This window comes from Callospermophilus lateralis, chromosome 2 (genome assembly GCF_048772815.1).
Source record: "Callospermophilus lateralis isolate mCalLat2 chromosome 2, mCalLat2.hap1, whole genome shotgun sequence".
In the NCBI taxonomy this organism is placed as follows: domain Eukaryota; kingdom Metazoa; phylum Chordata; class Mammalia; order Rodentia; family Sciuridae; genus Callospermophilus; species Callospermophilus lateralis.
The window spans coordinates 93,285,497-93,308,794 of NC_135306.1; the positions used below are offsets into that span (position 1 = coordinate 93,285,497).

General features: G+C 36.3%; 1 protein-coding gene and 1 pseudogene across 1 annotated transcript in view; one reads left to right on the forward strand and one right to left on the reverse strand.

The window, feature by feature from the left end:
* Positions 1-6,985: 6,985 nt before the first annotated feature.
* Positions 6,986-8,513, forward strand: LOC143391010 (holocytochrome c-type synthase-like; annotated as a pseudogene).
* An 8,864-nt stretch (positions 8,514-17,377) lies between these two features.
* LOC143386594 (beta-galactosidase-1-like protein 3) overlaps positions 17,378-23,298 on the reverse strand; it is a 36,808-nt gene continuing 30,887 nt past the window's right edge. The window contains exons 18-20 of the mRNA XM_077108151.1: positions 22,645-22,756; positions 17,557-17,673; positions 17,378-17,443 (exon numbers count right to left, since the gene is read on the reverse strand). Of these exons, the coding sequence (XP_076964266.1) occupies positions 17,378-17,443; positions 17,557-17,673; positions 22,645-22,756 (295 nt within the window). The remainder of the gene's footprint in view (positions 17,444-17,556; positions 17,674-22,644; positions 22,757-23,298) is intronic.

Sequence of the window (23,298 nt, forward strand, 5' to 3'; positions counted from 1 at the left end):
TGGTCCTGTGCCAGACGCTGGGCTCTGGTGTGTCTGCCAATGGAGGGGTGAACCCAGGCCTACTGTGAGCCTGGGTTCCACATAGGCCTGTATGGGTGGACCTGAGCCACAGGGCTTGATCTCCCACCCCAAGATGTATACTTTTGATACCTTACTTTCAGAAATATAAAAAAAGAATGTGCAAAAATGTTCCATGTTTTTATAATTATGTCAAAATGAATCATAATGCTATGTGTAATGTAAAAGGACCAGTAAAAATAGAAAGTATATAATATTTTATTTATTCATTCAAAAATGTATGTTTCCTGGATAAAGCTGGTGCTAGACTATAGAGATCCAAAGATCAATGGAAAATTTTTCCTATCCTCTGGCATTTTGAACCCAGAGGGGATAATAGCCATATATAGAGAATGTTATGATTAATTTTATTTTTCAACCTGACTGGACATGGGTGTCCCAATATTTAGTTAAGCATTTTTCTGGGTATGTGTATGAGGATTTTCTGAATAAGATTAATATTTGAATCAGTATCCACAGTAAAGTAGGTTACCCTCCTTTGGAGGCCTGATTTAAACAATAGACAAGTTATGGAATCAGCCTACCTGCCTTCACCAGGTAAATGGATAAATAAAATGTAGTATATGAAACAATAAAATTTTATTCAGCCATAAAGAATAAAAGTATGTCATTTGCAGGAAAATGGATAGAACCAGAGATTTGAATAAGTCAGACACAGAAAGACAGATATTGCATGTTTTCTCTCATATGTGGAATCTATAGGGGAAAAAAAGACAACTTCAGAGTAGAAGGGAGAAAAGCAATAGGAGATCAAGGGAGATGGCAGGAAGGAAAAGGGGAACAACGAAGGCTATCAATGATCAAACTGTGTTATATGTGTGTATGAATATGCCACAATGAAAAGCATTATTCTGTATAATTAAATGTACTGATAAAGATAATAAATGTTATGTAAAAATTTTAAATTTAAATAATAAAGTATACTTATAAATTTATGCTACATTACTGTTTTTCTCATTTTAGAATGGTTTTATTTTTATAATTTTTATAATTTATAACATTAAACATACCTTTAATAAACTAAATTTAATTTTATCATTTCATTTCATTTAGGCATTGAGTCTGAAACCATACCCTGAATAAGACTTGTTTCCTCTTCCTTGTCTTCTTTTCAATTTGTTTTCTCTCTGCATCCTGCTGTATATCTTAATGACTAACTATAAAATTAATTAAAACACCTTGAGCATTTCCCTCTGCATTCCCCATTTCTAAGTCAATGGGAAAGGTCATATTTAACAGGTAGTTGTCAGGAAAGTTTAAAGCAGACATAGGCTGTGACAGAAACCAGACACACAGACTTTCAAACAACAAGCCTCTGAAGAACCATGCTTTCTTAGATGCACACAGGTCCAGGATCCTTGGTGACCTACAGATAGAGAAAAGACACTCACATTCCACATTCCAAAACTAGCCACCTGCCTGAGACTCAGATAACATCCCCAAGAGAAATGCAATCAAAATGTCTCCAGGCAAGGTGGACATGAGCATTAGCTTTTCATCTTCCAATACACTGGATTTCTTGTCAATGAAGTCTTTTCTTCTCACATTGTTCTGTCCCTCAAATTATTGGCTCCACTGGCAGCAGCAGAAAAAAAATTCATGGTTAAAAGTCCTTGAAGTTTTCCTTGGGAAGTTTTCCTATCTCAAAATTTCATGGGGAAGGAAAATCTCCAAAACTGTGTGCCACTACATTTCTGAAAAACCTATTCTCAATTCAAATAGAATAGTAGACAACACATGAAGAAAATATGGAAGTGTTGGATAATCATTAAGCACACTATTTTCTTACCAGTCAAGTGATAAAAGAAAGACTAATTTATATTAACACCTTAATAAAACAATTTCTGATAGCTCTGAGTCTATTGAGACTAAATAAAAAGCTTCTCAAGATAATTGCTGTATCATGACAGATTCAGTAGCTACAGATTACAACAGATTTTTTGACTCATCCAAGCACAGTGGTGGCAGGGCATTCCTGCTACAAAGAAGACATGGTTTAGACAATACCCATGTGTATGGGCAAAAAACTCAAGGACTGTATTTGTGACTAATTGTATAACAGGTTATGTTAGTTTCTGTTCTATGGAAAGTGTAGAGCATTTTTTTAAAAAAGAGAGATTTAATTTTATTTTTTTGCACTCATGATGTTGATTGCTAAATGTAGTAGTCAAATCATGAAAGCTAAGATGCACATGAAATTTCAGAGATGCTTTTTTTTAACTTTTAAAACAAATTACACTCTGATAAGTGGATGCTAATCTATATCAGGGGTGGGGGAGTGGGGAGGCACATGTGAAGAATGGAGGAACTTTGGATTGAGCAAAGGGGAGGAAAGGGGAAAGGGCATGGGGGTAGTAAAGATGATGGAATGAGATGGTCATTATTACCCTAGGTACATCTATGAGTGCATGAATGGTGCAACTCTATGTCATGTATAACCAGAGAAATGAAAAGTTGTGCTCTGTTTGTATACAATGAATCAAAATGCATTCTGCTGCTGAGTATAACAAAATAGTATAAATAAAAAATTAAAAAAAAAATTAATTGGAGGCTGGGGTTGTACCTCAATGGTACAGTGCTTGCCTAGCACCTCTGACGCACTAGGTTCAATCCTCAGCACCACATAATATAAATACATAAATAAAATGAAATTCTAAAAACAAATGATGAAAAATATTTTGAATAAAATTTTTAAAAATACATTTATCTATAACTACACTTTTAGATTCTATATCTAAGAAAACATATTTTTAGGAAAGATCATTCAAAAACACACAGAGATAGCATTTCTGACCCCTATGAAGGCTATTAAAAAAAAGGTTCAAAAAAAGTGTTATGGAATCCAGGATGACAGAGTAGAGGAGAACCTGTGATTAGCTGCTCTATGCATGAATTGAAGGGAGCAGAGGGACGGTTTCCCCCACGGGGGCTCCCATTGACCAATTTAAGCATGTGTGACAAAAATCCGCTGATTTTTGCAAGTGCATTGCAGAACGTGGGGGAAATGGAGTTGCTCTTTGCCACCGAAGCGGGACAGCAGTACAGCACTGGAGTCCACTGCAGACCCACAGAGTTTGAGAGCAGCGACTCTCTGGCAGCAGAGCAGAGATGCACGGTTATTGCTCCTTTAGGGATGAAGCCACCAGACTGCAACCAGCATCAGCGCAGGACACCAGATGAGCACCGAGTTCTGGTTGTAGCTAAGGAACAGCCCAGCTCCCTCCACCTCTCTGGACACCCAGCATGGAAAACATATGGTCTCCATCTTGGAAAATCTATCTTGTCAACTTTTGGTGGGTGTGGCTGACAGCACTGGATGGGTGTCTGAACAGGTGTGTGGTTCCCAGCCCCCTTTCTCCCTAGCTGTGATAACTCAAAACCTTTCTCACAGCTTTCAGTGGGCGTGGCAATCAGAGGAATATGACTGACCAGGTTGCCAGTTTCCAACTCTCCCTCTCCCCGGCTGTGATGATGTGGTGACTACACAACACAGAGATAGCGCTCAGTTGATCAGGAGTGTGGGGCGGCCAGGGCACCACCTGCCCAAAGTGAACCCAGGGCTACGGACAAGAGATCCATCAATTGGGGCCTGGTGGGCCAGAGAGGGGAAGCGGATAGAGACAGGGAGCAACTCAAAGAGACCAGGATTGGAGAGACACCCGGCAGGTGAGGGAGAGCCACCTCACAAGGATTGCCTCCACCACCCTGAAGGCAGAGACTCAACCTGGAATACACAATGCCACCTACTGGAAGAGAAGAAAACAGAATTCTAAGAGTGCATTTTTCTTTCTTTCTTTCTTTTTTGTTTTTTCTTTTTCTTCTTTTTTCCTTTCTTTTTCTTTTCATTCATTTCTCTCTATCTCTTTTTTCCTTTTTTTTCTTTGTTTTTTATTTTTCTTCCTCCTTCTCTCCCTCTCTCAACCTTCCAAGTGTTACTGTTTCTACTACATGTAATTTACTAAATGCAAATAGGTGTTTGTTTCTATGCTTCTTATTGTCCTCCATGTACTTATCTACCCTAAAATACCTCCTGTCTATTATCCTGCTAATAATGTCCTTCATTAGAGTTCTCCTTCAAAGTTGCTAAGATATGTTAACCCCATACCCTCACATCTTTCCCTCGTAACATAATGTTCTATGCCCAACCCTCAGTTCTCTATATGCCACCAGAAACTCTATGCCTTTTATTACACTAATGACTATATTTTAAATAATAATTGAATCCAACGTTTCTAGACATAGTGACTAACTATAAATATATTAATAACAAAAACTTGCTCTTGGATGATGTATTATTGATATTAGTAACTGTTAATATTGTCCTTCTCCACAAAGGAGAGATCTCAGAACTATATAAGAGCAATATAAATCTATAGGGTAAAAACAATAACACACCAGTCTCACAGAACTGAAAGAAATGTGAGCAACATGAAAAGACAAGGAAAGAAAAGACCACAAACAATGTAAGACAATACAACATTAGAAGAAGTAACATTACAGCAGAAAGAATGTCAGATAAAGATTTCAGGATATACATGGTTCAGATGTTCTGGAGTATCAAGGAAGACATTAGACAATAAATACAGACAATGAAAGATCATTTTCACAATGAATTACATAAACAAATCCAAGAAGCAAAAGATCAACTAAACAGGGAGATAGAGGTTATACAAAAAAAAAAAAAGAAAAGAAATAGAAATCCTAGAACTAAAAGAAATGATAAACCAAATGAAAAACTCAAATGAGACTATCACCAGCAGAGAAGAATACTTAGAAGATAGGACATCAGACAACAAAGACAAATTATATCATCTTGAAAAGAACATAGACAGCACAGTGAGACTCATAAGAAACCATGAGCAGAATATCCAAGAAATATGGGATAACATAAAGAGGCCAAACTTAAGAGTCATTGGGATACAGGAAAGTAGAGAGGTCCAAACCAAAGGAATGAACAATCTGTTCAATGAAATAATATCAGAACACTTTCCAGACATGAAGAATAAAAAGGAAATCCAAATCTAGATGCCTACAGGACACCGAATGTGCAACATCACAAAAGATCCACACCAAGACACATTATAATGAAAATGCCCAACATACAGAACAAGGAGAGAATTTTAAAAGCCACAAGAGAAAGGAAGCAGATTACATATAGGGTAAACCAATTAGGTTAATGGCTGATCTTTCAACACAGACCCTGAAAGATAGAAGATCCTGGAAAAACATATTTCAAATGCTGAAAGATAATGGGTTCCAACTTCAGGTTTGAAGATGAAATAAAAACCTTCCATGATAAACAAAAGTTAAAAGAATTTGTAGCTAGAAAACCAGCACTTCAAAACATCCTTGGCAAAACATTTCATGAAGAAGAAATGAAAAATAACAATGAAAACCAACAGTGGGAAGTAATACAGTTAAGGAAAAACTAATCAAAGAGAAGAAATAAATCAACTTAAATAACAAAAATAAACAAATATGACTGGAAATACAAACCATTATCTCAATAGTAACCCTAAATGTTAATGGCTTAAACTCACCAATCAAAAGACATAGGCTACTAGACTGGATTTTAAAAAAGATCCAACAATATGCTGCCTACAGGAGACTCATCTGATAGGAAGAGACATATACAGACTGAAGGTGAAAGGTTGGGAAAAAATCATAACACTCACATGGACCTCAGAGCAAGCAGTGGTGTCCACACTCATATCAAATACAGTAGACTTCAAGCCAAAGTTAATCAAAAGGGATAAAGAAGGACATTACATCCTATTCAAGGGAACCATACACCAACAAGACATAGCAATCATTAATATATATGCCCCAAACAAGGGTGCATCTCTATGTTCATCAAACAAACTCTTCTCAAGTTCAAGAGTCAAATAGATCACAGCACAATAATCATAGGTGATTTTAATACACCTCTCTCACCACTGGACAGATCTTCCAAACAAAAATTAAATTAAAAAATTATAGAACTCAATAACACAATTAATAACTTAGACTTAATTGACATATATAGAATATATCAACCAACATCAAGCAGATACACTTTCTTCACAGCAGCACCTGGATCCTTCTAAAAAAATAGACCATATATTATGCCACAAGGCAACTCTTAGCAAATACAAAAGAGTAGAGATACATGCATTTTTATCTGATCATAATGGAATGAAAATGGAAATCAGTGATAAAACAAGGAAGAAAAATCCTTAAATTACATGGAGACTGAACAATTTGCTACTGAATAAACAATGGGTTACAGAGGACATCAAGGAGGAAACTTAAAAATTCTTAGAGATAAATGAAAACACAGACACAACATATCGAAATCTCTGGGACACTATGAAAGCAGTACTAAGAGGAAAATTCATTGCATGTAGTTCATTCCTTAAAAGAAGAAAAAGCCAACAAATAAATGACCTCACATTAGTATCTCAAAGCCCTAGAAAAATAAGAACAAGTCAGCGGCAAAAGCAGTAGAAGGCAAGAAATAATTAAAATCAGAGCTGAAATCAATGAAATTGAAACAAAAGAAACAATTGAAAAAACTAACAAAACTAAAAGTTGGTTCTTTGAAAAAATAAATAAGCGGCCATGACCACGGCAACAGCGGTGACCCAGTGAGAGGAAGGCAGGGACAGTAGCAGGTTGTGGTCCTCAGAGTTTGGGTTGGAGGTTAGAGACAGGGCCAACAGCTGGGGGAGGAATCAGGTGCAGAAGGTCATGCTAGCCACAGCCGGTGGGACCTGGGAAACATGCCCTAAAGCAGCTGAAAATTTAAAATTGTTTGGCGTCAACACTGATTCCAACCTTGAGTTTGTTAGCCTCTACTCCTGCTGTTCCAGTTCAGACCTCAAGTCCTTCAGATCATCAGACAGCATCACCACCTTCAGGATGCCCAATGCATGAAGGGAAAATGAAAGGCTGTCTAATAAATGCAGAACCCTGTGATCCAACCTGTGAGAGCAAAACACTCTGTGCCTGCCCACCAAGATCGTGCCTATGAGTATGTGGAGTGTCCTGTTACAGGCACTGCTGTTAAGAATAAGGAGAACCTGTATCCTTCAAATCTGATGCCACCACCTAATCAAACACCAGCTCTAGATAAGCCCTTTGCATTGTCTACCCTCAGAGAGGAGTCATCGATTCCACCAGCAGATTCAGAGAAAAAGTGGGTTTATCCTTCCGAACAGATGTTCTGGAATGCAATGTTAAGGAAAGGGTGGAAGTGGAGGGATGCAGATATTTTTTTTTATTTTTATTTTTTTCATCTTTCATACATTTGATTCAAGTGAGTTATGCATTTCCATTTTTACCCCAAATACAAATTGCAGAATCACCTCAGTTACACATTCACAATGTTTACATAATGCCATATTAGTGACTGTTGTATTCTGCTGTTTTTCCTATCCCCTACTATCCCCCCTCCCCTCCCCTCCCATCTTCCCTCTCTACCTCATCTGTTGTTGTTCCATTCTCTCCCTTCCCCCCTTTCCCCTCACAACCTCATACATGTGATTTCGCATAATGATGAGGGTTTCCTTCCGTTTCCATACAATTTCCCTTCTCTCTCCCTTTCCCTCCCATCACTCATCTCAGTTTAATGTTAATCTTTTCCTCATGCTTGTTCCCCCTGTTCAGTTCTTAGTTGCTCTCCTTAAATCAAAGAAGACATTTGGCATTTGTTTTTTAAGGATTATCTAGCTTCACTTAGCATAATCTGCTCTAATGCCATCCATTTCCCTGCAAATTCCATGATTTTGTCATTTTTTAGTGCTGCATAATACTCCATTGTGTATAGATGCCACATTTTTTTATCCATTCATCTATTGAAGGGCATCTAGGTTGGTTCCACAGTCTAGCTATTGTGAATTGTGCTGCTATGATCATTGATGTGGCAGTATCCCTATAGTATGCTCTTTTAAGGTCCTCAGGGAATAGTCCGAGGAGGGCAATAGCTGGGTCAAATGGTGGTTCCATTCCCAGCTTTCCCAGGAATCTCCATACTGCTTTCCATATTGGACACACCAATTTGGGATGCAGATATTAGTCAAAAAAATATGTATAATATCATTAAAATTCATAATCAGAACAATGAACAGGCCTGGAAGGAGATTTTGATATGGGAAGCTCTTCATGCTGCGGAGTGCCCTTGTGGTTCATCGTTGAACCGATATGGAGGGAAAGCAAAACAACATTCACCAAGAGCAAGGATTCGCTCCTGGATGGGGTATGAGCTGCCTTTAGACAGGAACGATTGGATCATCAACCGTTGTGTCACGGAAGTTAGATATGTGATAGATTATTACAATGATGGCAAAGTCAACAAGGACTACCAGTTCACCATCCTGGACGTCCACCCTGCCTCAGATTCACTTTCAGCAGTATGGAACAGAATGAAAGTTGCTTGGTGGTGCTCGTCATCATAACCACTGGTTTTTTTTTTGTTTCTTTTTTTTGTTTTTTGTTTGTTGTTGTTGGGTTTTTGTTTGTTTGTTTTTGTGTGCGTGTGTGTGTGATGCAAAGTATAAACTATTTTTTTTTCTGAGAGATACATTAAACTATTTTCCCCAAACTAAACTGTACTCATGATGTAACAGGAACTTCAAGTGGGTCATACACTTCATCCTACACTTAGCAAAGGGCACCTCCTTCATTCAATTTTGAGCTGCATTTTGCCTTGCGGTTTATAGCAAATAGTTCTAAGTTTTTTTCCCGTTTGGTTTAAGTGTGAAGCAGTCCCTCAGTTTGCCCATTAGCTGCAATATTGCCTATGTATTTCACCTAGAAAAGTCTGAAAAACCTCTGAAAAAGAGGTTTTAGAAAGTGAGGAAAGCTGTTTTATTCTTACTGTTTTCTCAGGAATATTTGAGAGGTAAAACCTGAAAGCCAGTGTACTTCTCATGAGCTTTTACCTGGTCAAATCTTTTTTACTAAAATCATTTATTATAAATAAGAAATGTCTTTTTAAAAAGAGATTATCATTTCTGAAGTCCCTAAAATTTAGTTGAGACCCTGAACAAAATTCAAAGCCATTCCTTTGCACTACAGCAAGAATATGGCATGTTTTGGGTCTCAAATCTTATTTATATGCATTTTTCAGACTGAGCCTTGTTAAAGAAGTTTCAACTCACTATGAGGTGCTGATACATATGCTTTGAAACATATATTTTAATTTTTAAAATATTTTCCTGTTGTTCTGAGATGTAACTATACTCCCTCAAAACAGGTCTCTTCATTGTCCCTGGAATTTCAAGTTATCCCAACTTTGAGTCCCATTCTTTCCTCCATTGGAAGCCTTCCTCCTGATTGGCTTAATCCAGATTTAAAAGTCTGGCTCAACTCACAATGCCAGTGATTATATTTAGCTGAGTATTAAGATTCAGAGGAAGAGTATTTTTCTCAGATGTAGTTATGGTTTGCATTAATTCACTGTCTCAATTTTTATGTTTTAAGGAAGCTTTAAGCTCAGTGTTGAAATTCCTTGTATCAGTAACTCCAAAACTGATTGTTCTAATTATAACAGCATGTTACAAATGAATGTTTTTTCAAGTGTTGATAATATTAAATCCTTTAATGTATCCTGAATACTATAGTGTTAAATTAGTGCATGGAATTGGCAGTCTGTGAGTGATTAATTTGGTATGGATTTCTTGGGTGTGTCAGTTTTATAGGGAGTTTCAAAAATCCAACAAGCTTAAGTTCTACATGCCAAGAATATTTTGTACATTTTTAAATAAAGCTGAGAGTTAACAGGTTTTGGGGGGAAAAAAGAAAAATATATAAGATTGATAGACCCTTAGCCATGCTAACAAAGAAAAGAAGAGAGAGAACCCAAATTACTAGCATATGTGATGAAAAAGGCAATATCACAACAGACACTACAGAAATACAGAAGATAATTAGAAATTATTTTAAAATCTCAGACTCTAATAAAATAGAAGATAGTGAAGTCATCAATGAATTCCTAAAGTCATATGACTGCCCAGATAGTCAGGAAGATAGACACAACTTAAAACAGACAAATACCAAGTGTGGAAATAGAAGAAGCCATCAAAAGATTACCAACCAAGAAAAGCCCAGGACTGGATGAATATACACCCGAGTTTTATAAGACCATTAAAGAAAAACTAATACCAATACTCTTCAATCTATTTCAGGAAATAGAAAAAGAGTGAGTACTTCCAAATTCATTCTACGAGGCCAATATCACCCTGATTCCAAAACCAGACAAAGTCACTTCAAAGAAAGAAAACTTCAGACCAATACCTCTAATAAATATAGATGTAAAAATCCTCAATAAAATTCTGGCAAATTGAATACAAAAACATATCAAAAAAGATTGTGCACCATGATCAAGTGGGATTTATCCCAGGGATGCATGGTTGGTTCAACAAAAATAATCAATAAATGTAATTCATCACATCAATAGAATTAAAGATAAGAAACATATGATCATCTTGATAGTTGACAAAATACAGCACCCCTTTATGTTCAAAACACTAGAAAAACTAGGGATAACAGGAACTTATCTCAACATTGTAAAGGCTATCTACGCTAAGCCTCAGGCCAACATCATTCTAAACTGAGAAAAACTGAAGGCATTCCCTCTAAAATTTGGAACAAAAAAGGGATGCCCTCTTTCACCACTTCTATTCAACATAGTTCTTGAAACACTGGCCAGAGCAATTTGACAGATGAAAGACATTAAAAGAATAACTATAGAAAAAGAAGAACTTACACTAGCACTATTTGCTGATGATATGATTCTAAACCTAGAAGACCCAAAAAACTCCACCAGGAAACTTCTAGAACTAGTAAATAAATTCAGCAAAGCAGCAGGATATAAAATCAACACCTATAAATCAAAGGCATTTCTGTATATCAGTGACAAATCCTCTGAAATGGAAACTAAGAAAACTACCCCATTTATAATAACATCAAAAAAATACTTGGGAATCAACATAACAAAAGAGGTGAAAGTCCTCTAAAATAAAACTACAGGATGATGAAGAAAGAAATTAAATAAGATCTTAGAAGATGAAAAGATCTACCTTGCTCATGGATAGGCAGAGTTAATGTTATTAAAATGACCATACTCAAAAGCACTATATAGATTCAATGCAATTTCAATCAAAATCCCAATGGCATTTCTCATAGAAATAGAAAAAGCAATCATGAAATTCATCTGGAAGAATAAGAGACCCAGAATAGCTAAAGCAATTCTAAGCAGGAAGAGTGAAACAGGTGGTATCGCTATACCAGACCTTAAACTATACTACAGAGCAATAGTAACAAAAACAGCATGGTACTGGCACCAAAACAGGCTGGTAGACCAGTGGTACAGAATAGAGGACATAGGGACTAACCCACAAAATTACAACTACCTTACATTAGACAAAGGTGCCAAATGCATGCACTGGAGAAAGGATAACATCTTCAACAACTAATGCTGGGAAAACTGGAAATCCATATGCAACAAAATGAAATGGAATCCCTCTCTCTCACCATGCACAAAAGTTAACTCAAAATGGATGAAGGACCTAGAAATTAAACCAGAGACTCTGTGTCTAATAATCTTCATCATGTGGGTTTAGGCTCCAACTTCCTTAATAAGATGCCTATAGCACAAGAATTAAAACCAAGAATCAAAAAATGGGATAGATTCAAACTAAAAATTTTTTTCTCATCAAAAGAAATAATCTGTGAGGTGAATAGAGAGCCCACATCCTGGGAATAAATTTTTACCCCTCACACATCAGATAGAGCACTAATCTCTAGGGCATATAAAGAACTCAACAAGATAAGCACAAAAAAAATCCAATCAACAAATGGGCCAAGGACCTGAACAGACACTTCTCAGAAGAGAATATACAATCAATCAATAAATTTATGAAAAAATGCTCATCATCTCTAGCAATCAGAGAAAGCAAATCAAAACTAGTATAAGATACCGTCTCACCCCAGTAAGAATGGCAGCTATTATGAAGACAAACAACAACAAGTGTTGGCAAGGATGCAGGGAAAAAGGCACACTCATACACTGCTGGTGGGACTGCAAATTAGTGCAGCCAATATGGAAAGCAGTATGGAGATTCCTTGGAAAACTGGGAGTGGGAACACCATTTGACCAAGCTATTCCTCTTCTCAGACTATACCCAAAAGACCTAAAATCAGCATACTACAGGGACACAGCCACATCAATATTTATAGAAGCACAATTCACAATAGCTAAATTGTGGAGCCAATCTAGATGTCCTTCAGTGGATGAATAGATAAAAAAATGTGGCATATATACACAATGGAATTTTACTCAGCAATAAAAAAATAATAAGATCATGGCATTTTCAGGGAAATGGATGGCATTAGAGATGATTATGTGAATGAAGTTAGCCAATCCCAAAAGAACAAATGTCAAATGTCTTCTCTAATATAAGGGGGTGACTCAAAATGGGGTTGGGAGGGAGGGCAAGGGAGGAAGATTACCTCTAGATAGAAAATAGGGGTGGGAGGGAAAGGGAGGGAGAAGGTGAATAGCAGTGATAGTGGAAGGAGATGGTCATTATTATACAAAATACATGTATGAAGATGTGAATTTGGTGTCAACATACCCTATATACAAATAGAGATATAATATTGTGGTATAAAGGTGTATTAAGAATTGAAATGCAAAAAAAAAAATATGAATGCAATACACTTCTTTATTGTGAGGTATGTAAGAAATAATAAAAATAAATTAATTAATTTTAAAAAAAGAAAATTCAACACCAGCAAGACTCATCAATTTACCCTGAATTAATACATATTTAACACGATTGAAATGTATTTAATTATGTAATTTAAATTTAAGAGAAATTAGAGAAATGATCCAAAAATTCATTGGAAAAATAAGCAAAAAAAAATAACTAGGAAAATTCTAAAAACGAGAGTAATAAAAGGCAACAAATCTTAAAAAAAAAATATGTAATGTTTCTAAAAAGAAGAAGCTTAAAACTTGAGATAGTTTTCATGTCAGTTTTTCTAGATTGCTATTTAAGAGTCTTCAAAATCTTTTTTAAGATGTTATTTTCTTTTGACTTCTCATAGAATGTAAAAACTTCTAAGTAGGCTAGTCATTATAAATGTATAGAAAAGAGAAGGTTATGATATAACTCTTTGAAATGGATTTAGCTTCTGAAGGTGAATTATGTTTTTATTTAGATAAAGAGTTCATTGCTTGATGTAAATAAAAGACATCCAAATATATAAAAAAAGAAATTCATCTGGAAAATTAAGAGACCCAGAATAGCTAAAGCAATTCTAAGCAGGAAGAGTGAAACAAGTGGTATCGATACCAGACCTTAAAATATACTACAGAGCAATAGTAACAAAAACAGCATGGTACTGGCAACAAAACAGGCTGGTAGATCAATGGTACAGAATAGAGGACATAGGGACTAACCCACAAAATTACAACTACCTTACATTAGACAAAGGTGCCAAATGCATGCACTGGAGAAAGGATAACATCTTCAAAAACTAATGCTGGGAAAACTGGAAATCCATATGCAACAAAATGAAATGGAATCCCTATCTCTCACCATGCACAAAAGTTAACTCAAAATAGATCAAGGATCTAGGAATTAAACCAGAGACTCTGTGTCTAATAGAAGAAAAGGTAGGCCCTAATCTCCATCATGTAGGTTTAGGCCCCAACTTCCTTAATAAGATGCCCATAGCACAAGAATTAAAATCAAGAATCAACAAATGGGACTGATTCAAACTAAAAAGGTTTTTCTCAGCAAAAGAAATAATCTGTGAGGTGAATAGAGAGCCCACATCCTGGGAATAAATCTTTACCCCTCACACATCAGATAGAGCTCTAATCTCTAGGGCATATAAAGAACTCAACAAGATAAGCACAAAAAAAATAAATAATAATCCAATCAATAAATGGGCCAAGGACCTGAACAGACACCTCTCAGAAGAGGACATATAATCAATCAACAAATTTATGAAAAAATGCTTATCATCTCTAGCAATCAGAGAAAGTAAATAAAAACTACTATAAAATACCATCTCACTCCAGTCAGAATGGCAGCTATTTGAAGACAAACAACAACAAGTGTTGGCAAGGATGTGGGGGAAAAGGCACACTCATACACTGCTAGTGGGACTGCAAATTAGTGCAGCCAATATGGAAAGCAGTATGGAGATTCCTTGGAAAGCTGGGAATGGGAACACCAATTGACCCAGCTCTTCCTCTTCTCAGATAATACCCAAGGGACCTAAAATCAGCATACTACAGGGACACAGCCACATCAATGTTTATAGCAGCACAATTCACAATAACTGTGGAGCCAACCTAGATGTCCTTCAGTGGATGAATGGATAAAACAATTTAGCATTTATACAGAATGGAATTTTACTCAGCACTAAAAAAATAATAAGATCATGGCATTTGCAGGAAAATGGATGGCATTAGAGAAGATTATGCTAAGTGAAGTCAACCAATTCCCCCAAAAAAATAAATGCCAAATGTTTTCTCTGATATAAGGGGGGTGACTCAAAGTGAGGTAGGGAGGGAGAGCATGGGAAGAAGATTACCTCTAGATAGGGGATAGGAGGAAAAGGGATGGTGGAAGATGATGGTCATCATTATACAAAATACATGTATGAAGATATGAATTTGGTGTCAACATACCTTATATACAAGCAGAGATATGATAAATTGTGGTGTAAAGGTGTATTAAGAATTGTAATGCAAAAAAAAAAGAGACTTTATGTACAATGGCATATTTGGCGTGAACATACTTTATATACAGAGTTAAAAAATTGGGCTGTGAATGGATAATCATGAATGTAATGCATTCCACTATTATCATGTATGTAATAAATAAATAAATAAATGATTTTAAAAGTGTTATGGTTTGGATACGAGGTATCCCTGAAAAACTCACATGTGAGACTGTCCAATAAGGTTCAGAGGAGAAACGATTGGGTTGTAACAGTCTTAACTCAATTGGTAAATTAATCCCTAGTAGGATTAATTGAAGTGGTAGGGTGTGGCTAAAGGAGGTAAGAATTAGCACATGGCTATGAGGCATATATTTTGTATCTGGAAAGCAGAGTCTCAGAGTGTCTCTCTCTCTCTCTCTCTCTCTCTCTCTCTCTCTCTCTCTCTCTCTGCTTCTTGAATACCATGAAATCTGTTTCCCTCCAGCAGTCTTCCACCAAGATAAGATGTTCTACGTCACATCCAGCCTTGAGGAATGGAGCCGACCTTCTATGGAGACCTCTGAAACAGTAAGCCCGCAAATAAATTTATTCTCCTCTATAATTTTTCTGGTCAGATCTTTTAGTCACAGCAGCGGAAAAAACTGCCTAAAACAACTAGTATTGGTGAGGACATGTAGAAACTGGAACCTTCATATTGCGTTGGCAGGAATGGGATGTGATAACAGTTGCTGTTTGTGTGTAGATAATCCAGAAGTTGCATCTGAACCATAACATAATATGCTATTGGTCATCAGGATTGTCACTTCTGCTTTCCTCCCTTACACTACAGAAGCCATAGAATTCATAGGTTTGAGTCTTGAGCCCCATGGAATAAAGATTTATATAGGAATTATGTAGATATGTAATTCCCTTTTAGTGAGACTCATTAAATTTGTGGATGGGATGATAATCTGACTCCTTTCTCTTCATTTCAAACAGGGAGGCTCCTTCCTCGCTTGGAACACAAGTTTATCGTCTATATTTCTTAAAGTCCCTAGTCACAATATTGAATAAAGTGAGAATATTTTTTCATAGTGCAATGATTTGATTTAGGTCAGGAGCTGTTTTGTGTGGAAGGATGTAACTGGTTTCCAATGGTACCACTTGAGATTAGTTGGATTGTTAATGTCTGTGTGTGTTAATTTCACAAATACCTGTTCACTATCAATAGGAGCCTCAACTATACAGCCAAGGAGGAATAAGACACAAAAGACTAAACTGACCTTTGCTGTGACATGTGTCTGAACCAAACAAACAAATTGCTATCCAATCTCTGACTGGATGTGACTCATCAGGTCACCTTGGAGACATACAGCTTCAAGGAAATTATAGTGGCATCCCCTCCTCCACAGAAAATTTTAATTAAGCTTCTCTAGAAATCTTTACCATAATTGACCTTAGGGCTATCAGCAAAAGAATATCTACAAAAAAAAATTAAATGTAGTTAAGCTTTCTATTTCCTGTTGCTCTATCTTACAATAATAAAATTTGTCCACAGGCCTAAAAAAGATCAGCACTCCAGGTGCTGAACATCTCTTTACTAGTTTTTCATAAACACTACGGACTATCTACTGTGTGAGTGTGTATGTGTGTGTGTGTGTGTGTGTATTTGTAAAAGTTTTCAAGGGAAGTTGTCTGCAAATGCAAAGTGTGATAAGAAAGACAGATCCTGTAATGAAGCTTCTGGCTTTGGGTGAGAGCTTCACAGAGATGTTTATATTTCAAAGAGAAGAGAAGCTGGCAGGGGGAGGGAAAAAAGGGGAGAAGAAGCTCTCCCCTTCTCAGGAGCTGTCCTTGAAGGGTTAACTTGCCTAGAATAGTGAAAGAAAAAGCTGTTTTGTGTGAATTTCTGAGCCCTTCCCTTACACATTGTGTATAAAGTTCTGAAACAGCATGAACTCAGGGTTCAGGGGAATTAATTGATTCAGTGAAAGCTGTGCCCTCTGAACCTGGCTACAGCCAAATAAAACTGCTTCCTGTTTCCTATCAGATGTCCTGCCTCATCTGTCCCCTACAACAAAATGATTAAAGACATTATTCATGGCCCTCTGCTACCCCATCCTTCTACACACACACACACACACACACACACACACACACACACACACACACACACCATGCATTTGCCAGTCATAAATTCAATATTCTTTCTGTATGGGATGCACAGTATCTTTACTCTCTCCTAGGTTATAGACCCTTCCCATCCTCCCAATTGAGTACGGGGAGAAAGAAGCACAAATCATTTCTATTTTATTTATATCTGCCTATGGCCACAGGTGCATTTGAGTAGAGAATAAGAACCTGCTAAGTATTTAGTGTTTATCTAGATAAACAAGACATTGAAGATTTTGAAGACTTGTTTAAACCTAAAAATTAGTCCCATATACTCTAAAACATGTAACAGTGCCTTGTTGATTTTATAGGTTGTCTTTGTATTTTTGCTGTTGGAGGCAACACTGGGTGGCATCTTCTTAACATTAATCTTCTTCCTGCAAAAAACAAACTCCAACAATCCAAAAAACGTGTAAATACAGTGTCACAGCTTGGGCAAGCCTGTAGAGTAGATGTGTGAGCCACTTGATATCTTCTCAAACAGGATGATCTGGGAGGAAAGGAAAATCAATAGTAAAAAAGATAAAGACATTTTTTTTTTCTGAGGATGAATGATAGTCTGAAGGTTTATCAGATATCAAGGAAAGATTTGGGCTGACTTACTTCATTGTCCCCTGGATGAAGCCAGACTCCGGGAAGGTAAAGTGTTTCCTGAGGCCCAACGTTCCAATATCGCCCAAGGTTATGTCCATTGATAAACACAAATCCAGAAACCCATCCCTGAAAAGGATGAGGCTTGAGATACAGGAAGAGATTCACACCAGCAAGTGAAACTTAAAGCACTTGGGGAATGAAGCAAGATACCTATAACACTGAAGGTGGAAGTAAAGTTTAGAAAGTAGTATATCTTTTTTTTTGGGGGGGGGGGGAGTACCAAGTATTAAACTCATGGCACTCAACTACTGAGCCACATCCCCAGCCATATTTTATATTTTATTCTGAGACAGAATCTCACTGAGTTGTTTAGTACCTCACCATTGCTGAGGCTGGCTTTGAACTTGGGATTTTCCTGTCTCAGTCTCCCAAGCTGCTGAGATTACAAGCGTGTGCCACCAGGCCAGGCAGAAAAAAATAAGTCTGAGAACTTCAACCCTGATGTCTAGGAATCAGAGAGGAAAACAGGACTGGAACCAGCCCTGTACTATGATGTTTCTGTTCCTCCTGTCCTATCCCTATAATGCATAATGTGACATATATTTTTTTCTTTTTGGTATCTGGGATTAATTGAACCCAGAGGTACTTAACTATTGAGGCTAAAGGAATCTTTTTGCTTCTGAAAATAAGTATTAGGTAGTAGAGATGAATACTACTGGTGGCAACAGCTACATAATCTTTTTTAATCTCCTTCTGATACAATGAAAAACTATAGCACCAAGATCTAAAATAAGATAATGAAAGGTGTGTGGGGGGGAATCCAGACAGTTTTCTTCACTAAAAACATTTACTTCCTCAAAGAGTACTTCTAAGGAGCTGAATGGAACCTTTCATACCTTTATCAGGATAAGGACACAAAAACTGGATCCCAGCAGGCTTTACTAAACAAAGTACACTTTGGTTGAGAGCTCCCAGAGGATATAATATAGGATAAAAGTGAAGTAGAAATAGTCTATTCATTGGACGCCTCACTTCAAATCATTTCCATCCTTGTAACTAGAGCAATGTGCTTCTAAGTGACCCTGTCACCTCAAGAGAGATATAAATCCTCACTGGAGGAAAATGACATCATCCTAGACATAGAAATATAAATACATATATATGTGAGTGTGTGTGTGTGTGTGTGTGTGTATAGTATTTTCCAGATATCTGTCTGATGCTCAATGAAAAAAATAAGCAAGCAGATAAGGGAAGATAAGGGAAAGGACGGTATAATAAAAACCAAGAGGAACAACAGGCAATAGAAGGAAATGCACAGGTGATCCAGATAACAGAATTGCAAGACACAGGTTTGAAAATAATTGTGCTAAATAAATTAATATGTTCAAAAATATAAACCAAGACTGAGAAATCTGGCATCAAATTAAAATATTTAAAGAACTATAAAGTATAGTGTCATTATTTAGATATGAGTTGTTCCCCAATAACCTTATATAATAGACAATGCAGGAGGGTTCCTAGATAAATTGATTAGATTATTAGAGCTGTTATCTAATAATTGTACTAATCTATTTAATAGATAAATAATTTGAAAGAACCACTATACTGAGTGATCACTGTAGGCAGGTAGGTTATGCCTGGAATACGGAGGTCACTGGGGATGTACCTTTGGAGTTTATATCTTGTTCCTGGAGGACCACTCTTTCTGTATTCCCACTGTTATGAGCTGACAGCGTTCCTACACCATGCCCTTCTGCAGTCGTGTTCTGCCTCACCTGAGACCCAGAGCAATGGAGTTGGCCAATGATGGACTGAACCTCTAAACTCAGGAGCCAAAATAAACTTTCCCTCCTCTAAGTTATTCTTGTCAGGTATTTAAGTCACAGCAATGAAAAACACGATAATTAATATTTAATGGTGTTTTGAGTAGCATATTAAACATAGCAGAGAAGAAAGTTAGTAAACTGAATAATAAGAATAAATTTTCCAAAAATAAAATCAGAGGACAAAAGAATAGGGAGAACAGAAGGAGAAAGAATCAAAATGGATATACCAAATTAGCCTAATAAATTTTAAAACTGGAATCTTTCAAATGCTTTAAATTGAAACACAAAGATTGCTGGACTGAATTTTAAGTGAAAAAGTTACGTGCTACCCAAGAGAAAATCGATGAAAACATAAAGATATTGACAAAATTTTTTTTAAAAGGAAAAACAAAATAGGTAAATGATAAAACATGTAAATCTTAATCAAAAGGAAATTTCTATAGCTGTGAAAATATCAGAAAAACATACAAGAAATATTATTAAAGATCAGTGGAATGGGAATAGGAAAGAGAGCAGAATGAATTGAATATAACTCTCCTGTGATCATTCATATATGAATACATGAAGAGTGTAAATCCACATTGTTCCTGTCAGATCTTTTGGTCATAGCAACAAAAAGCTGACTAAAACACACACCAATAAATGGATTTAACTAGCTGAAAAGATTTGTTTTAAAAGACCCAATGATAGGTTGCCTATAAGAAACTCACCTTACCAGGGATACACACAGACTAAAAGTGAAAGGATGAAAAAAGATGTTTCACACAAACAGAAACCAAAGTGAGCTAGAGTGGCAGTACCTACATCAGATAAAGTACACTTTAAGTCAAAAACTGTAAAGAGACAAAAAAAAGTTACTAAATAATTACAAAGAGATCAATTTAACTAGGGGAAATAACAACTTACAGATATACATGCACCTAACTCTGGAAGACATAATGTTATGAGGCAAACATTATTAGATCTAAAGGGTAAGGTGCATTCCAATACAATAATATTTGAAGACTTAAAGATTTCACTTGCATCAATGAACAGATCTCACACACACACACACACACACCACAAAATAAAACCAGAAACATTGCAGTTAATCTGCTCTATAGAACAAATATACCTGAGAGGTATTTGTAGAGCATTTTATCCAATAGCTGCAAAACACAAATTCTATTCATTGGCACATGGAACATTCTCCAAGATGGATCAAATATTAGCCCACAAAACAACTTTCAACAAATTTAGAAAAACTAAAATCATATCTTCTCTGACCACAATGGAAGAAAACTAGAAATCAACGAGGAGTTTGGGATGTTATACAAATACATGGAAATTAAACAACATACTCTTGAATGACCACATGTCAATGAAGAAATTAAAGGGGAAGTATTCAAATTTGTGGAAACAAATGAAAATGGAAATACAACATACCAAAACCTGTGGGATGCAGTAAAAGAAACACAAACAGGGATGTTTATAGCAATGAGATCCTATATCAAAAAAGTTCAGGCTGGGGACATAGCTCAGTTGTTAGAGTGCTTGCCTCGCATGTACAAGGGTTCAATCCCCAGCACTACAAAAAAAATGTTCAAAGATTTCAAACAACCTCATAGTACAACTTGCAAAGCTAGGGGAAAACCCCAAACCCAAAAATAGTAGTAGAAAATAAATTTTTAAAGGTCAGAGAGCAGTAGGCTAGGGAAAATAGAGTTACTTTAGATTAGGTAGAGGGGAGTGAATGGAGAGGAGGCAGTATGGGGTAGGAAGGACAGTAGAATGAATCAGACATTATTACCCTATGTACATATATAACTATATGACCAGTGGGATTCTACATCATGTGTACCCAGAAGAATGAGAAATTATACTTCATTATATATGATGTATTAAAGTGCATTCTACACCACGTCTACTGCCATGTATAACTAATTAAAACAAATTTTAAAAAATAAAATGAAAAGAAAAAAGATCAGAGAAATAAAAAAGAATTAAATGGAGACTAATAAAAATAATACATGTGATCAATGGAATCAAGACTAGTTTTTTGAAAAGATAGTAAAATTGGCAATCTTTATAAACAAAAATGACAGAAGATCCAAATAAATTAAATCAGATAAAAAGTAGACATTATAACTTCTACCACAGATATAACATTAGGAACTATCATGAACAACTATATACTAACATTGTAAAATCTAAAAGAAAGAAAGAAATTTCTGAACACATATAACCTACCATATAAAACCTGAACATACAAGATTAATTCAAATTAAAAAATGCCTCAGCAAAGAACAATATAGGGCAAGATGGCTTCACAGCTGAATTTTACCAAACTTTTAAAGAAAAACTATCAATTCTTATTAAATTATTCTAAAAACTGAAAGTAAGGGAACACTTTCAGACAAATCCAATAATAAGAGAAGGGTTAAATATAGTATCATATATTTGCTAATGTAATCCTAAATGACAGTGAAAATGAACAAATCAATGCAACATCAGTGAATGGTTGAATGTTGCAAGCAATGTTGACAAAGGGCCAACTGGTGAAGCACCTGCCTTAGGTGCTCAGTAGTAAAGTACCTACTTCACCTGTACAAGGATGGGAATTCAATCCCTAATTCCACACCAAAAAATAAAAGGAATGCAAGTCATATGATTCAATTTATATGAATTCATTATAAGAAATACTAAATTAGAGTGTTAGAATTTAATGTAGTAGCTACCTTTAAGTAAAAACCATCAGCAACTGTAGAGTTGTGCTAACAACTTATTTCTTCATCACAATGATTATTAATAGGTGTTTATTTTGTAATAATTTGTCAATCTACATATTAATATTTGTACACTCATATATTTATGTTTATAAATAAAAAACTTTGAGGGGAGGCCAGTTTAGGCCTCCCTCAAAATCAATGCAGAATATAATTTATGATACGATCTCATTAGTGTAAAAAAGTAATTGTGTGTGTGTGTGTAGGCGAAGTTAAATATAAAAACAAATTTTGGCAGTGCTGAGCTTTCAAATGCACAAATGAATTGGAATAGCTATAGGATTTAAGAGGAACTCCTACAGTTCATTTTCTTATCATCATTTGAATTTTAAATTGTGTTTTATACATTTTCTAACAAGTGATAAGTTAGGGCAATTAAGAAATATTAGAATGCTTGGCTAAAGTAGGAAGAGGAGGAAAGGCAAGCATTCCTCTCAGGAATATTCTCACTTAGGTATTAATTTCAAAATTAGGAAGAACAGAGTAGAAGAGGGAGGCTCACTTACTGGTAGCCCCAGGAAGGTGTCCCTGGGCAAAGAGCCAGCCTTCAAGGTCCCCAGGTAGAAGGCAGGGCCCAAATATCTCACTGATATAGGCCTCCAGCTGGCAGAACGGAGCCTAAAAAATGGATCAAACCATAAGAAAGAGGAAAATGGTTCCCAGCTCTCATCCCAATATTGACCCCAGGTTTCCCTCACAGGATTCTGTTTCAGTGAGATTATGAGAATGCATGTATTAAAAAGAGAACCAGGAGACTTGCTCTAGGGTTCTAGTCCTGATTCAAAGGACTTGGTAATATAGAGCAAATTCCATAGTTCTCTGAATACTGGGCTGTTCATTTACAAACTGATCAGTTCGAACTCTCAAAGATGCTATGGTTTGGATGTAGTTGGAGTTTGTACCCCAGAGTGGCACATCTTGGAAGCTTGGTCCCCAGAGTGGTGGTATTGAGATGGTGAAAACTTTAAGAATTGGGAGGACCAAGAGATGTCTAGATCACAGGGTCACCAATTTCAGAAGGTATTAATACTGGTTTCGGAGTGAATTAGTATGTATGAGAATGGCTTATTATAATGAGGCCACCCCACTTGCTTGGCCCTCCTGCAAATATTCCTATCGTGGAAAGCCACCCACTATAAGCCCACAACAGAGCAGACCAG